Below are 16781 nucleotides of genomic sequence, written 5' to 3' on the forward strand. Positions count from 1 at the left end.
GCAAAAGATGTTGAGAAGGGAAAGTTTCAGAAGAACTTATGAATGAAGTGTAGAGAATTAGTGCATTGCAGTTCCATAATGCACTTATTTTAAACCAGCCTTCTTTACACTTTTGAAGTTTCTCATTGTGTTCCTCCAGATCATCTGTTGCTGTTGTCAAGGACCTTTCACTTTGCAGACTCTGTTCTGTTTTTTCTCTCAGAGGTTTTTATTATTCTAGAAGTGGCCTAAATGGTCAAGGGCAAGGTAGAAGGTGGTGTCTGTCTGACATCAAACTGAGCATGGTGTAGGCATGGATATGATGCCCAGTCTCCAATTAGTCTTACCTGAATTCTAGTACAATGATTGTTGTTTCTCCTGCTTTATCTTTCTGCTGCTGCCTCTCACGCTTGTAATCTAGGCTTTTGCATGTCCTTTGCATACCTGTTTTTGTAGTGGACTTGCAGTTAGGTCTTTGTCCTGTTTTATAAAACTGCCTGCTTTGAACCAGGCACATTTCCTCATAGGGCTGTTGATAAATATGAAATTTGGACATGGAGCCAAAAAGTTCTTTGTTGTTCATGATGTTTTTGCTTGCTAGTATTTTTTTCCTGGTCTTAGGCCTTCTTTAAAGATGAAATAATCTAACTGTGTATGTTGTTGCATTATCTGGCACTATCAGTTAGATGGGATTTTGCTGTGGCAGTGTGTGTAAGGATTACTTGTTTTCTCGCTGTTTGCATCTTTCCTATCATTATGTGCCCTTGTGAAAAGTCCCTCTCCAGCCTATTTGAAAACCTCGTAGTAAACTCTTTTTGGGCTATATGCAATTTAGTGTTCTGTAGGTGCAGACTTTTAAAACCAATAATTTCTATTGGTTTAAATTAATGCATATTCATTATATTATGCTTTTTGCTTATTTTCTATGTAGTAGCTGCAGTCATGAGGCAGGAAGCTTTGTGGAAGACGTAATTTGCAACCTGCTCTGACATGTTGGAGTACAAGATGACAAACTTAAGGCACTTTCCTTGATCCTGACAGCACTCCAAATTCAGTTATGTTGTTTGTCACAACGATTACTTGATGTCAAGTTGAAATAACTTCCTGTTCTCTAAAAGTAACTCAGAATAGACAAAATTATCCGTATCTTTGTGCAGGAGACAAATGGAAGTCCACTGTACTGATATTGCTCTTATGAATCAGATCTTCCTGATTTATGAACACTTCATGAGTTTGAACCTTGTATTGTATGTAGGCATGTTGTAGTTTTTTATGTTGGGGAATAAACAATAGTGTGTTTCCTGTTGTGAAATGTGTTTAAATACTTTTCTCAGGCCTTTGATTTCCCTCTCCCCACCTCCTCCCACCCTGCAAAATGGGAAATAACTTAAAAATGTGTTAAGGAAGAGCTAGAGAAGCTGATGCATAAATGTTACTATATATTTACATTATTTTGGGCACTTGGTGTCCAACTTGTTGCATTTTTGAAAGCAGCATGATAAGACTTACTTGAAAAGCTTTAAAAGGGGTGACAACCCATTTTATTTTATTTTATTAAACATCCTGGAGGTCTTCTCTTTGACTTACAGAAACAACAGAAGCTTGTTTGATTGAAAGAGGTACATAGCTGTTGGCTTATTTCTAGTGTTTTCTTCAAAATAAGTGAAGACAGGCCTTTTGAGTGAAAAGGAACTCTTTGCCAAAGATCTGCAAATGTAAATTCCGTTCAAGACAAAATAAAAGCTTCTCTGCAATCATCTTGGTGGACTTTAGACCGTGTTTCTGATTGACAGAAACAACTAAGCTTCTTGTAAGTAAGAGCTGCATAAATAGGAGAGTACAGACAAATTGGTTTGGATTCACACTGATCTCTGATCTGCATTTGAGTGTTTTGAACACAAACTACTCATTGAATTATGTTCTGGAGTGCTTTTTTTCCTTTATAAATGTATAAATGCAAGCATAGGCTATTAGCCTATACTTACTAAATTTATTGCATTTTTAAAGTTTTTATGCTTCATCTTATGCAAAATATTATGTTGTCTGAATCACACATTGCAGATGCCAGAAAAGAAGGATCTGCTTTGTAGGAGTCCAGAGATGATTCTGAAAAATTAGTTGTTTCTTACTGTTATAGCCAGATAATGAGTTGGATGGCTTTGCTTTATTTAAGTGAAGTCAAATAACTTCAAGTTGCCATTCTAGAATTAAATTGCTCTAAATTTAGGTATTATGATATAATGTGTTCCAGATAGTCCCTTCCCAGCTCCTAGGCAGCTTTTTGACATTAATTTAACAACAAGTTTCAAATAGGACTATATTGAAGTGTTCCTGAATCCAAAATGTAACTAAGCTGCATGTCATGGCAAAAAGGATGGCAATAAGAAGGACCATTCAACAGTTTACCTGAATCCTTCTGAAATATTTGCTTGCAATACAGGCTTTAGTGTCTGAAGAGATCTGAAGTATTTTATGTCAAATAGGATGTGATTTGTAACAGTTAATTTTTCTGTTTGGATAAAAAAAAATCATATTGAACGATATTGTTAGGATATCTTTTGCAGGATATCTTTTGCATGGAGAAGTAGTGGATATTCCTCATAGTTAACTTATGGTTGCTAAAAGTGCCTTTGAGTGTTAGTTTACCTCCCATTAACTCAAAATTAGCCAAGAGAGTCTCTGCAAATGACTAGTACCAACTAGCAATTCTGGGTTTAGTTCAGCCTATACCTTATTTCTCAGTGTCTCCTGTGGCCCTTAACTGGTTTGTTTTGCTTCTTCCAAGACTGCAGTTGGTGCAAGTTGAAGATGCAAGGCAGAGAGTCTCAGATTCCCATTAACATAATACAACAAAGTAATAAGATTATTACAAAATTTTGATATGTAAATAACAAATTATTTCTCCCATCATTCAGACAATTCTTATCTGTAATGGTCTGGAGTGGGAAAGAAGGGGTTTGGTTTTTAACTTTTTTCTAAATTTGGTGGTTAATGATTTTTTTTTTTAATGAAGGCATCTTCAACCTGAGTGGTATGAAAAATTCTAAAAGAACAACCTCTTTCTTGGATATTGTAGATAGCATATTTAAGAATTGTCCACTGTTCTATGGAGTTTTTTCAGTTGATAAAGGAGAATTAGTTTAGAAGAACTGCTGTATTGAATATTATCACTGTTATAATGAAGGCCAGGTAATTTATTTAGCACCAACATGTTCTCCACACCTCACAAATGTGAGAAATTGCACAAAAAGTGTATTAAGCAAAATGGACATAAAGGGCAGGAAAATCTGCAGTTTGTAAGAATGTGAATGCTTAAAATGATAATTGATATATAAGCTTCAAGATTTTTGCTGAAATTAATGGATTGTATTAATTGAACTTTTCTAATGGGTTTCTTCTTCCCTAGGCACGAGCTTTAACACCTCAAACAGCAGAAACAGATGCAATAAGATTTTTGGTTGGAACACAGTCTCTTAGATATGATAATCAGGTAATTTTTCTGTCAAGTGTCGGTTGTAATTTTTCCCTCTTTTTTTAAATGTTGTTCCAATATCATTCTTCTTTTCTCCCCCCGTTGAATATGAACATTGTGATAGCCAAGTTGAAGACTTCTGTGAGTAAAATGTAAAGATATTGGTAAGATATATTGTCGAACGAAAGCTCTGTGTGTTTTCTGAAAATTAAGTTGCTTTTCTAAATTTTATGACTAAATCAGATTGGTTTAGTGAAGAAAATATTTTTGTTACATTAGATCTATGGATTCTCTGGAGATATCTTTAAACCACAGAAGAGAAGAAAAGTAAAACAAAAGTCTTTAAGCCTTAATTGCCTGTAATGAGACTACTGCTGCATGCACAGTTAAGTGTATGTGAAGCTTCATAAACTGAATTTTTCATCATTAGTTATTGACAATAAGCTGTGTCCTTTCTGGTCATAAGTTTAACAATTCAAACTAAAATTTGAGTGACTTTCATGGCTCGATTTCTATTGGGCTGTCTCTTCTGCAGTTAGGAGTACAAGACTTCTAATTGTACAGCAATTTTAATTTTTGTAAAATTAAAATTCATAGTGAAACAAGTTCTTGAGGCTAGAAGAATTAGAAAGCTGTACTGAATGCAGATGGCAAGGCTTGGGTAGCAGAAGGGCTGCAGTGGTGGCCTCTGAGAAAAGGCCAGCGGTTGCCTGTGCCAGGCATGGCTGGTCCCAGTGAATCTGCTGCAGGACACAGTTGAGTCAGTCAGTGTGGTGGCATCTCTGTGAAAATGTTTAAGAGAGGGGAGAAAATGCTGGATAGAAAGAGGAGGAGCAGTAGAGGAAACGACAGAGGTAAGACCAAGTTGAGGAGAAACAGAAGATGCTTCATGCTTAGCAGGTATCCACTGCAGCCTCTGGAGCACCTGTGCCAGAGCAGGTGGATATTCCTGAAGGAACTGTTTCCCATGGAGGTCCCATGCTGAAGCAGAGGAAATGAGTGAGATGCAAAGAGTGTCACACAGAAAACAGTATGTACTGCCCATAACCACCACTGCCCCAGACCCCCCTCCCCCATTTGAAGGGGATCACAGGGGTCTAGGGTGCAGTTAAGCCTGGGAAAGGACAGAAAGAAGATACTTGTGTATTTTAAGAGGCAGTAGATTAATTAATTCACCCAAGTCAAGTCTGTTTTTCCTGGAACAGTAATTAGTAAGTGAGCTCCCTGTCTTCATCTTGACACATAGCTTTCTCACTCCTGTTCTTCCTGGTTTCTCCCCCTGTTGTACTTGGGAGGATCAGGTATCTGGGTGGGAGTCTAACTGTTAGCCAAGCCTAACACACCACAGAAGTCCCTAGAATTGGATAGAGTGACCAATTCTTCTGAAAATGGTCTGTAATGGGCTGCATTCCCGTAGCTCTGGGAGAAGTGAGCTGTCAATTCCCAGTGAAATTTTGAGTTCGTTACTTAATGGTAATACTGAGTGAGACTCAAGGAAAAATTATTCCAAGGCATAAGGGGGATGGAGTATTCAGTTTCTTTACATTTCAGGTAATACTTATGAGAACAGTAACAAAAGAAAAGGCAGACAAACTTAGTTAACTAAGTATGTATACTCAATTATATATTTTATTGTGCTGTCTCTGATGCTCTTCAAATATTGGTTATAATGTGTCTTTCTACTGTGATTTCTGTGGTGGTTTTATTACCTGGGTCAACTAATTAAATCCTGATACAAAATTCTAGTTAAAGAATGGTTCTCACTTATCAGTTGATATCCAGCAGATCTTCAATAATTTAGATGTTTTGATTTAGGTAAGTTTATTGGGCATATACTATGTATTTTAGAAATGTTTACATATATTACAACTTTGAGTATGCTTTTCTTTTTCCAGTGAATAACATTAACAATAGAAGTGCAGGACCATTCCTAGTGTATTAACAAATGTTTGGAGGTTATTGGCCTTTAGCTGTGCCTCAGGCCATCATTTCCTCTCATCTAGTTGCTAATCCCCAAGAAGTGCCCTAGGCCTCAGCTCATTATTGCTTAATTCAGCACTAGGTTCTTTAGATTTGCTTAAAATTTTTTCTAGTTACCTGACCAAATTTATGAGCTGGCTTACAACCTTTAGAACTTACCAAGTACTCCACAGTGAGAAGTTTTATCATGTGCAGAATATTTCTTCCCTTCTAGTCATGGGCAGGTATAGTGCAACTGAAAGACCAGTGATTGTACAGCTGGCATGATAACTTTTGCCTTGTTGAGGTTTATTGTTGTATGAAGCAATTTTAGGTATTCATAGGAGAATATATTTTAGGTGAAAATATTTTCCTATTAACAGTAATATTTCAAAGGCAAGGAAAATGTTTATAAGATTTTATATTCTCTCTCAATATTTGACATATTAATAGTGTGTGGTACTTGGCATTTGGTTCTTATAACTTGCTGGGAGTGGTTTAAGTAGTTTCTCTGATGTACTGTGTTCTACAGGGTGTAGTTTTAGAACTTTTGTCCCCATTACTTTCATTGTTGCTAAATTTATTGCATTCAGTGTATGCATTGGAAATACCAAAGTATGTCACTTACTCTTTTCTCATCTCTAATTTCCATGATTTATATAATGCACTGGTGAGGCCAAACCTTGAATCCTGTGTTCAGTTCTGGGCCCCTCACTGCTAGAAAGACACTGAGGTGCTGGAGCAGGTCCAGAGAAGGGCAACAGAGCTGGTGAAGGGTCTGGAGCACAAGTCCAACAAGGAGCAACTGAGGGAGCTGGGCTTGTTTAGTCTGGAGAAAAGGAGGCTCAAGGGAGACCTTATAGCTCTCTATAACCACCTGAAAGGAGGTTGTAGCCACGTAGGAATTGATCTGTTCTCCCAGGTAACAAGTGACAGGACTAGGAAGAGGAAATGGCCTCATTCCCTCAGTGAGGGACTTAGGTTGAGCTGCCAAAGGAGGCTCCAAAGAAAAAGAAGAGATAAGGTTAAACTGATCTTTTTTTGAAAGGCAGAAGGGCCACGCTTTAAGAGGGATATGCAGTTGTTGGGGTAGATGGATAGTGTCCTGATTCCTGGATTCAAGGCAAGAAATGAAGTTTGAAAAGGCAACTTGCTAATCAACTGCAGATGTTCTTACATGCCTTGGATGACAGAATGGAAGAATAATACAGGTGATGAGGTTCCAGGATTATATTTGAAGGAGGAGTTGCTGATAACTGTTTGGACAATAAAGAAAAAGATAACATGTAAACTCACCCCCTTAAAAATAATAGTGTTTAATATTACCACTTTAGATTGAGACGTATTTAGTAGCTTCTTTATTTTAAGGAAATCTTGTGTAATTCTGCATAGCTAAGATTTTTGCAGTGATTCAGTACTTAAATAAGTAGACTTAATTCAGCCATGATGATAGGATATCTCTTGGCTTTTTTCCCTCTTCATTTTTCACCAACTTTGAAAATGAATTTTTAATGAGGATACAGTTCTCTAAAATTTGTGAGTCTTTTAAAATTTATTTGTTCACTATTGAGGTTGGGGGAATTAGTCCCTTGAGTAAACTTACTTCTGGGGGTTATGCAGGCTAGAATCTTCCTCAATTTCTTGTATTTTTGAGGCAACTGTAGAAAAACAATTAACTAAAAATAGGGAGGAAAAAATTATAGTAATGTAGACCTATTTAAAAAATACAGCAAACAAACCAGCAAAAAACAAAAATGAAAATAATAAAAATCAAACTTAGTTCCGTCTTTTAAAAATATTACCTATTTATTTAAATATTGTTGGTTTTCTTCTTCTTTCAGTTCAATATTTTATGTTTTCATATAGTATAAAAAGATTACAAATTTGTATCTTGTTAGAGATATGTAACTGCTGAGGTGAACTCTCAAAAAATTTCTTACTGAGTTTAGAGTATTTGTTTGAAAGAAGAATTCTTTCCCTCTCTCTCCTTCTTTCTTTGTAGTTGGTTTGAATTCCATGATATGGGTACAGAATTGGTGCAGACAATTAGACTACGGATTGTAATGTCATTTTTGTTTATTGCTATTGAGAATTGTTGAATTGTAATACGAATGGCTTATTGACTGTTAGCCATAAAATGAAAAATCACCTTCAAGATTGAAGTTGAAAATTGAGAATAAGCATAGTATTTCCTCAAACAGGGAAATTGCTTGTGTTGTCCTAGAAAAGTTAATCCTGCATGAAATCAGTGATATAGTAAATTGTTGGTATAACAATTAATTAAAATAGATATCGGTTATAAAAATCTCATTAAATTGCTCCATGTAGTCATCACGTATAATTAAGACCCACAGGAAAACATTTGAAACCCCGATGTTCTCTTTTATTGTATTTGCAGATTCACATAATCGATTTTGATGATGAAAATAACATTATAAACAAAAACGTTCTCCTTCATCAAGTGGGTGAAATTTGGCACATTAGTACCAGTCCTGCAGATAAAGGTGTACTAGCAACCTGCTACAATAAAAGTAAGTCCTTTTTAAACATGTTCAACTTGTTAAGGTGTTTTGATATTTTGGGATGTGCAAAGTTTGAACATCTAGCTATATGGAAGCACTTTATATTGGAATTATCAACACAGGCATTTTTCAACAAATCTACTGTACTTTTACCTATACCTCATTTGTGTCATATCCTTAGGTTACCTTGGTTAGAAGTCAACTTTTGCATTCATATTAAGGAAAGCAGAAAAATAAACCTTATGCTTCCCTAAGGAATCACAGAATATGCTGAGTTGGAAAGATCCCTCAAGGATCATCAAGTCCAACCCTTTACCCTGCACAAGACCATCCCCAAGAGTCACACCTCATACCTGAGAGAATCATCCAAACTCCTCTTGAATTCTGTCAGGCTTGGTGCTGCGACCAATTCCCTGGGGAGCCTGTTCCAGTGCCCAACCGCCTTTGGGTGAAGAACCTTTTCCTGATATCCAACCTAAACCTCCCCTGATACAGATTTGGGCCATTCCCTCAGGTCGTCACTGGTCACCACAGAGAAGAGATCGGTGTCTGCCCCTCCTCTTCCTCTCACAAGGAAGTTGTAACTACAATGAGATCTCCCCTCAGTCTCCTCTTCTCCAGGCTGAACAGACCAATTGACTTCAGTCGGTCCTCATACGGCTTCCCCTCAAGGCCCTTCACCATTTTCGTTGCCCTTCTTTGGATGCTCTGTAATGGCTTAATCTCTTTCTTATATTGTGGTAGCCAAAACTGCACATTATTAATAGCTGTTTTTTGAAATTGCTTAAAGAGGTCTTAAAATTGCTTAAAGAGCTCTTAAAGAGGTGGCATTGAGAGAAGTGGAATTATGTACATTTTGCGTTTCCTAACTCACTAAATAAGCTAATGGAATAGGGTGAAATGCTCTTGAAAAAACTTTGAAATTTCCCCCTTTGTATTGAGGAAGACACTGAATTTTCTTTTACTTTCTCACACTTACAGATAGTTAGGTCTTATGTTACTATATGGAAAGAAGATACAGTAGATGCAAACAGAAGAGCACTTTTTCACAGCTCGTCTTTGTTTTTTGTTAAGAGGAACTTGCCTTTTATATAGCAAATTTGGGGAATATAAAAAAATTAAAATGCAGTGATATCTTTCCATAGTATACAGTTGTTATCATTCTCTGTAATGTTATCAAGACATTTAGACTCTTGTTTATTTCTTTCTTAATGACTTGACAGTTAATTCTGCTGCCCCAAAGTCACAGACAACACTAGCAATCTTGCTGTATGTTTTGAAATACAGATGATCTGATGTAGTTTGCTTCTCCTTTCTCTTGTAGGGATAAAACTTAGCAAAACAGTGTAATAGGCAAAGCTTTTAGTTAATCTCTGCTGAGTGCTAAGAATTGTATGAGGGAAATGGACATGCATATTGAGCTGGTAACAGCTGGTTATTTGTGGGGTCAAGAATCAAATGGAAAGTTTAAGCCATCTCTGTGTGTCTGAGAAGAATTCAGTTAAATGCTGCTCTGTATTCTTTGTTGAAGATACTTTACTAGGCTATCAATATACAACTAAGTTTTTATAAGGAAAATAACTTCCTGACTCTCGAGTAAAAATTAAGGAAAACTCTTCCTTGCTAGCACAAGTATTTACTTCTTTGTCTAGTTTTGGCATTGCATCATTAATAAACCCTTGTATCTTTTCATTCTCAATTGTGACATTAACTATAATAATAATGGTTCCAGTAGCATTGGAACAATTGTATCTTTGTATATTAACCAGAAATTCCGTTTTCTAGGACATTTTGTTTTTATACAAATCAAAAAATTGTGGAACTATTTCTCTACCCCTCCTCATGCACACATCTTAAAAATACTGACTTAATTACAAAGGGAGAACTTACTTGGCTCAGTTTCTGTCTTGATTATAGTGGTCCCCCCTCTCACCAATCATGGATATATTGCTTATGCAATTTTATACCATTACTACGGGTGTTATAGGAAGATAATTTTATTATCAATTGATAGGCTTACTGGTTATGTATACTCTTGCCTAACCTTCAGAAAAGATCATGAATTTACTATGCTGGAGGCACAGCACTTGCCTATACTGCATATTTCTAACATACTCAGCAATATTTGTGCTAGAAATATATTAAGACCATTCCTGTGTAACTGGCATTGCTGATAGATAAGATGTGTTTTGAGAAGACACTGAGAAGTAACTTTTGTTTTTCCAAATGCATTTGGCAGCTATTTGATGTCATGAAAATTAGGGATGTTTTATTTTATCCCAGATTCCTTAACTGAAGGGAGAAAAGTGTATAAATATGTGGAAGAAGCAAGGTATAAGAGGAGAAAAGAAGGATTAAAGTCTAAATATCTTGGGGACAGAGGAAGAAGGCTTTGTAAAATTAATACTTGAGATATCTAGATGAACACATGCACTATTAGTTAGTTGTGACATGCTGATGCATCATTTTTCTCCTCTACTATGGCAACTCAACTGAATTAAAATAGGGGTGTCGGGGTTTTTTTCCCCTCTTGAACAGGACAAGATTGCTACTGACAGCTTTAAAGTAGGTAAAAATTAAGGGGGAAATGAGTTTAGTAGTCTTCTAGCTTTAGAAGTTAAATTAGATTGTTTAAATTCAATATAATACAGGTTAGGATTAAAAAATCTAAAAGTATGAATTCTTGAGAGAATGACACAATTTTCAGAGGGGTTTGGGTGATGATAATAAGTGGCAATAAGCTAGAGTGCCACAGTTGCATTTTAATTGGTTTAATGCCTAATCTCTGAAAATTTACATGTGGTTATTTGCCTCTGATATTTATTAATATCCTAAAGGTATGTTCAGCAAAGCAGAAATCAAATAATTTGCTCTACAGTAGCCCAGAATTAAAATGGAGAATGCTGTATTTAGTGGAAAATCCCTGTCAGAACAATTCTAGGAATGTTACACCTTCCCTTTTTTTTTTGCTTTTCTGACTAGCTGTAGTCATTCGACTATTCTTTTTTTTACTTTCTTTAAATTAAAATGTGACAAGAGTGACACTTGTAAAAAGTGAATAAGAGAGGTGACAAAGTAATTAAGGAGATTATAGCATTTCTTAGTAGAAATGCACTTTCTAATGTCAGAAAAGAAGAATGATGAGGTGGGGGTCAAGAATGTACCCTGCAAATAGTGATATGAACCAATGAGAATAATGATACACTAAATATAAGTTTAGAAATGAAGATAAATTAGTCTTCAAGAAATTGGTAGCTATCCAAGAGCTCTCTTCAACTGTTAAGGGGGAAACTGTTTCACATGTGTATTACTACTTAAAGTTTGAACAAAGCTTTCTTTGGTATTCAAAAGAGCATCCTAGCCTACTATAGGATACACTTTCATTGTAAAGAGGTGAAATACCAAAACCCTGCAGATCGCACTAGAGAGGAGTCACTTGGGAACTAGAATAATGAAGACCCTGGCAAAGCCCTAGACCCCATTGGAATATGATCCATGTACAGTCTCAGTATTGCTTAAGTTTCAAGCTACAGGAGGAGAAATCAGAAAGCCATTTGAATGGACTTTTAATAGTGTTCTGAGGCACAGAGAAATACCAACAGGCAACAGGCCAGAGTGTGTCTAATACAATTTTTGTATGTAAAGTAGGTGATGGAAGCCTGAGCTCTAGGGTTGGCTGAAAAAAATTGGGACCCTGGATTAATATTGTGATTAATATAATGTTGGGTAATACTTGGAAATATGTTGATGATGCCCTTTTTGTCATTCCAGCTTATAATACACTGTCTTTAGGTGTTTGGAAAATTTCTGAGTTAGGTGGATGCACAGCGGTAGGTACAGGTTGTATGTGGGGTTTGTGTGCGTGTGTGCCTTGCATATGCTTTGTTTCATATAGAACTTCTTAATCTGTTGTCTTGTTTATACATCCCGCCCCTTCTCTCACCTGCTATTCTAGGATACTGTTAAAATGGAGGCAGACTATTTTCTGTGGACTAATAAAGTAGATTTCAGCTACATCATTAAAGGAATGGGGAATGCAAAGGGATTTTTCGGTAAGACTTTAAAGAGTTCTGCAGCAATGCCAATTTGTCAGCAATGGATGGCTTCTTTCAGAGTGAGTCTTGGGTTTGGTCTCTGTGGAACAGAGTACTAACTAGAGAGGGTGAATGATCATGGTGATATGTTTGAGGATAAACTGTCACTCTAAAATAATTTTTAGAAATATAAAGGGAACTCTTAATCTGATAAGTTTCTACTTTATTCTTTGCAAAACCTGAATATAGCTTTCATTATATCCTATAAGGCAGAATAAAAACTCAGATTTATGCATTGCTCTGAGATACAGATTGATCTATTTAGCATATCAGCAAGAAATTAGTTTTGTTTGAATTTTGATACTGTGTAATGGCTAGTTACTTGGATAGTTAGTGTTCTGGTAGATGTTCTACAGACAATTGTTTGAGAAGTTGAGGGGTGAGGCAAACTGCTGCAAAGGAAGTGATGGGGAAATACAGAGGAGGAAATGGAGAAATGATCCAGACTGCATTAGTGGAAAATGCAGTTCACCTGCTGAAGCTCTAATTGGATCTAGGTAGCAGACTCCATTACTGTAAAGGTTAGTTTTCAGGACGTGATTGTGTGCAGCTACTTCAGCCTGTCTCCTGTCTACAGGGGAAGGATGTGCTTGGGGGGACAAAAGTGAATGACCGTGTCTCAAAAGCATAATTGTAGACAATTGTACTGTTAAGTGTCACAGGTCTGATGAGGAAGATGTTTACTGAAAGGCAAAGTGAGGAAATTAAGGCACTAGTATAGTTGGAGAAATAAGGAGATCTTGAGGAAGGAGATCTCAAAAACAACTAAGGGATATATCACATAAAGGGTGAGTGTGTGGCTGCAACCACTTGTGAGAACACAAGAAGGTATGAGGTGGTAATGTAGCCTTTAGGCATCAGTTCTAGGGAAGGGTAGAGAAATGTTACAGTGGTGAGATATAGCCCTTAGGTGTTAGCATTTTAGAGGTTTTCTGTACCATTTAGTGTCTCAATAGAAAAATCTGTTACTGTGGCTAAATGTCTGCCTGTTTTGTTGTTTTTTTTAATTGGTGTTTTTTCATTTGCATTTTGTTTCTTCTTTCTCTTTGGCAACTGGTTACAAGCACCCCACAATGTGAGGGTAACCCAGGTTCTTGTTAATATGTCCCTTGGGGCAGATTGGAGTGAATGATCAATGTTTGTAAATATATATATGCAGGTTTTATTTTAGAACAGTTTGGTTGTGATGGAAAGCAGGTATGTAGCCATTTTGTTTATTATTATCTATGGTAATATAGCAATATGAAAGCATAAAGAGGGGATAAGAGTTCATATTCACCAGCTGTGGATCTAAGATGAGACTTGATCGTTGCAATTTAGTTGTCCGTTGGTTGAAGTGATGGTCTCGATCCTTTGGGGGTGAGAAAAGAAGCCCACGAGACAGAGTTCAGTGGATTGCTACACGTTCAGGCCAGGTGGGAACACCCAAGCAACCCCTCTGCGGAGGTGGGGAGGGGAATTTACACTGTCTCTTGCAGCAGACTCTGGATCTGTTGCAGCAGTTTTGGATCACGTGCAGTCCTCTGGTGGAAAGCCTCAGGAATGGGTCTGGTGGGTGCTTTGGGGGTCTTTGACTGTTTATGACCCTTTCTCAGCTGCCTGTCACTTCAGTGCTGTTGAGCCCCATCAAACCTTCTCTTGGGAGGTGCAGGGGCGAGGAAGTTTTCCAGCTGAACAGAGGACAATTACCATGATACAAAGCACCATCCCATCTCTGCAGGGTAGCCTGTCCTTCTGGGGGTGCAAACGTGGCCTCAGCAAAGCACCTTGGTGCCTTCACAAAAGGGCCAGTGTTTTGAGTCATTCAGATGAGTCTGTGGGTTATGGCCTCCGCTGCTGAACCCAGCCAGAGCTGATTGTCAACACAGCTGCTGAGAATGGGTTTTGTTGTGGATACATTCTTTGCTCCCCAGACTTGTTTACTTCTCCTCAGACCTGAGATATTTGGCCAATAGTACCACCTTTATCTTATATCAAGATCCTGTCAGGTGGCTTAACTCAGAGTCCAGTTCCTGTCAGGAGGCATATTTGTGGAGGAGTGGGCTTCAGTGGTCACAAAGGAGCAGTTTGCTACAGTGGACAAAAGTCTGGTGATTTTGACAATGTTTTAGCCATTAACTATAACATTTCAGTCTTTCACGCAACTCCACGTATTTTCCTGAGACCTTGTTTTTCTTCCCTTACAAGCCATTTATGGAAATGATCAGTGAAATAATTTGCTGAGTTTTAAACTGTTGAATTGAACCTTTAGTTTTGATGCTGCCATAAGATGAACAGTGGTCTGGAGACTTCAGCTTCTCTTTTAACTGTTTCAAACTGTGCTAGCAAACTAAACAAAATTATTATGCTGATTGTCTATGCAATTGTGAATTGAGTTGCAAGGATATTTTCACAGCCACCAGAGTACGTTTATGTAATTGAAAACTTGAAAATTAGCATGTGACAATATAGGCCACTAAAATAACAGCATTATAGTCTTATGTTTGCAATAATTTACTTTAATGTTGTCAAGCAGGTGTGGAAACTGCATGTGTGAGCTATATCAACACTGAAAACAATCTAAGAAGAAAACAACCCCTACCTACTAGCTCGTAGCTTGTGAGGGATAGAACCTGCTCACTGTAAAAGTCTTAATGTTGAGTAATCAGGTTTTGAAATGAGTCAGCTGGCTGCTCTTGTGGGTTATTGGGGGGAGTGTTTTGGTTTGGGTTTTTTGTGATGTGTTTTTTTTTTTTTTTACAGCAGTATTGCTGTAGTGATAGTTTTTGCTGGAAATTTTAACCCACAGAGTAAAATAAATGGGATCAGGATATTAGACTATTTTAAGGTTATATATGTATTCCAATAACTTGAACAGGGCCATGGCATTGAATTAAGGACTGACTTGCAGTAGGTCCTGCTATTAAACTGTGAGCATGCTCCCTGAGCAGTTTCGGTGTGGGCCACTTAGCACTCTCAGACAATGATGCTCAGAGGTAGTCCAAGAAAGTTAGGAATAGTTGGAGTGTAGCCTCCTTCTTTCAACTTGCCCTGTAAAAATTTGAACTTAACTGTGCTAGCTCGTCTCAGGGCTGGAGACCTGTACTTGACTTTATTTTAAGTAAGTTGCCTAAAAAAATAGTACCTGTCATGGTTCTTCATTGCATACTTACATAAAATACACAGATTGATTGTTTTGGAGAATGCATTGCAAGGAAAGGTACAAGTGCTTCAGAAATTAGACAAAAGATGTAATAAATATGTATATGAAATAGGTTAATGTATGAAGATCTGGTCGAGAATTTCTGTTCTGCTAATCTCAATGATATCATGTTCTCTTGTGCAGCTTATTCCACAAAATAAAGAGTAATCATTTTAGAGAAAATTTCATCTTTCTAGAGAAGAAGATATTTTGATAGAGGTATGCTTTTTTGTACAGCATTTATACAACATCTAGTGCTATGGGGTGGTTGTGTTGTGATAGAATCATAAGGTATTGTGCAGGTATGTCTTAAAGAATGTTGATGAATTAAAGTGAAAGCTTCATCCTTCTCAATTTGAAGGGAATGTTTAATTACGGGGTATTAGGTGCACACATTCATTGAGGCAAAATAAATCCTAACGATGATAATTGGCTAATTTGTACAGCTCTTGCTCCTGAAGAGGGTACTTTTTTTTTCCCTAGCTGCTTTCAGGTACCAAATGCTGAATCAGATGATGGACCAGAGTTGTTTGCCAGCTTGGTGATTTTTGAGTTTATAGAAAGGTTCCAAGTTGAGGTTTAACAAATGTTCATGTTTTGACTAATTAAAAGGGAATAATTCAAACTCTTAAATAATGTTAATAAGTCATATAGAATATACTATCATATAGAATATTCTAAAGAATTGTTTCAGGAGTTGCTTGTGATATTTTTTTCACTCATGCTTTTCATCAGAGTGATCTTCAGTAGAACTTAAAGAGAAATTGTTCTTTTTTGATGACACTGAGACCATAGGCAGTCCTGAGGAAAGATCCTAATGTCACATGCTGTCTGGTACTTCTGTCATCCTTGATATGTGTGAATGCAGTCTTAGTAAGGACAATTGAAAAAATTACAGCTATTTTGAAGCAAGGAAGTTCTTCACAATTCTTTATCCTGTGCTGTTTGAAGAAATTTGCTCATCAGTTATTTCTCATAGGGTTGTCTTCTTAAAAATTCCTGTGGGAACAGAGCATGAGAGACATGTTATATACAACAACACATGAAAGTGCAAGGCCGGAAAGAAAAATATGAATTTGTCTTCTGCGTAGATTTTTTTTTTTTGTAATAATATGACATTCACAGGTCTTTAAAACATTAGGAAGGTCATCTAGTTCCACCCCTCCTGCCATGGGCAAGGACACCTTCCACAAGACCAGATTGCACAAAGCCCCATCCAATGTGGCCTTTAACACTTCCACTGCTTCTTTGGACAGCCTGTTCCACAGCCTCACCACCCTCACAATAAAGGATTTCTTGCTAATATCTAATCTAAACCTGTCCTCTTTAAGTTTGAAACCATTACCTCATGTCATATTACCGTACCATAAAATGTCCCTCTCCAGCTTTTTTATAGACCCCTTTAGGTACTGAAAGGCTGCTACAAGTAGCTCATGAAGGAAATGCTTCAACAATGTGTAAAAAAAAAAAAAAAAAAAAAAGAAAAGTATGAACCAGAGATTAAGCCCTAAAATGTTTAAAATGTCCACTGCTATCTGAACAGAGGAAGAAATCCTGAGATATCACTCCTGTTT

At 37.0% G+C, this 16781-nt stretch overlaps 1 protein-coding gene across 1 annotated transcript in view; it reads left to right on the forward strand.

Annotated features, from left to right (window-relative positions):
* The window catches only part of EIPR1 (EARP complex and GARP complex interacting protein 1), a 77383-nt gene that overhangs the window by 6562 nt on the left and 54040 nt on the right, over positions 1 to 16781 (forward strand). Inside the window, exons 2-3 of the mRNA XM_027690380.1 lie at positions 3386 to 3469; positions 7809 to 7941. Coding sequence (XP_027546181.1) covers positions 3386 to 3469; positions 7809 to 7941 — 217 coding nt within the window. The remainder of the gene's footprint in view (positions 1 to 3385; positions 3470 to 7808; positions 7942 to 16781) is intronic.

The sequence above is a fragment of the Neopelma chrysocephalum genome, unplaced genomic scaffold (assembly GCF_003984885.1).
Source record: "Neopelma chrysocephalum unplaced genomic scaffold, ASM398488v2 Primary Assembly neopelma1_80b, whole genome shotgun sequence".
Classification (NCBI taxonomy): domain Eukaryota; kingdom Metazoa; phylum Chordata; class Aves; order Passeriformes; family Pipridae; genus Neopelma; species Neopelma chrysocephalum.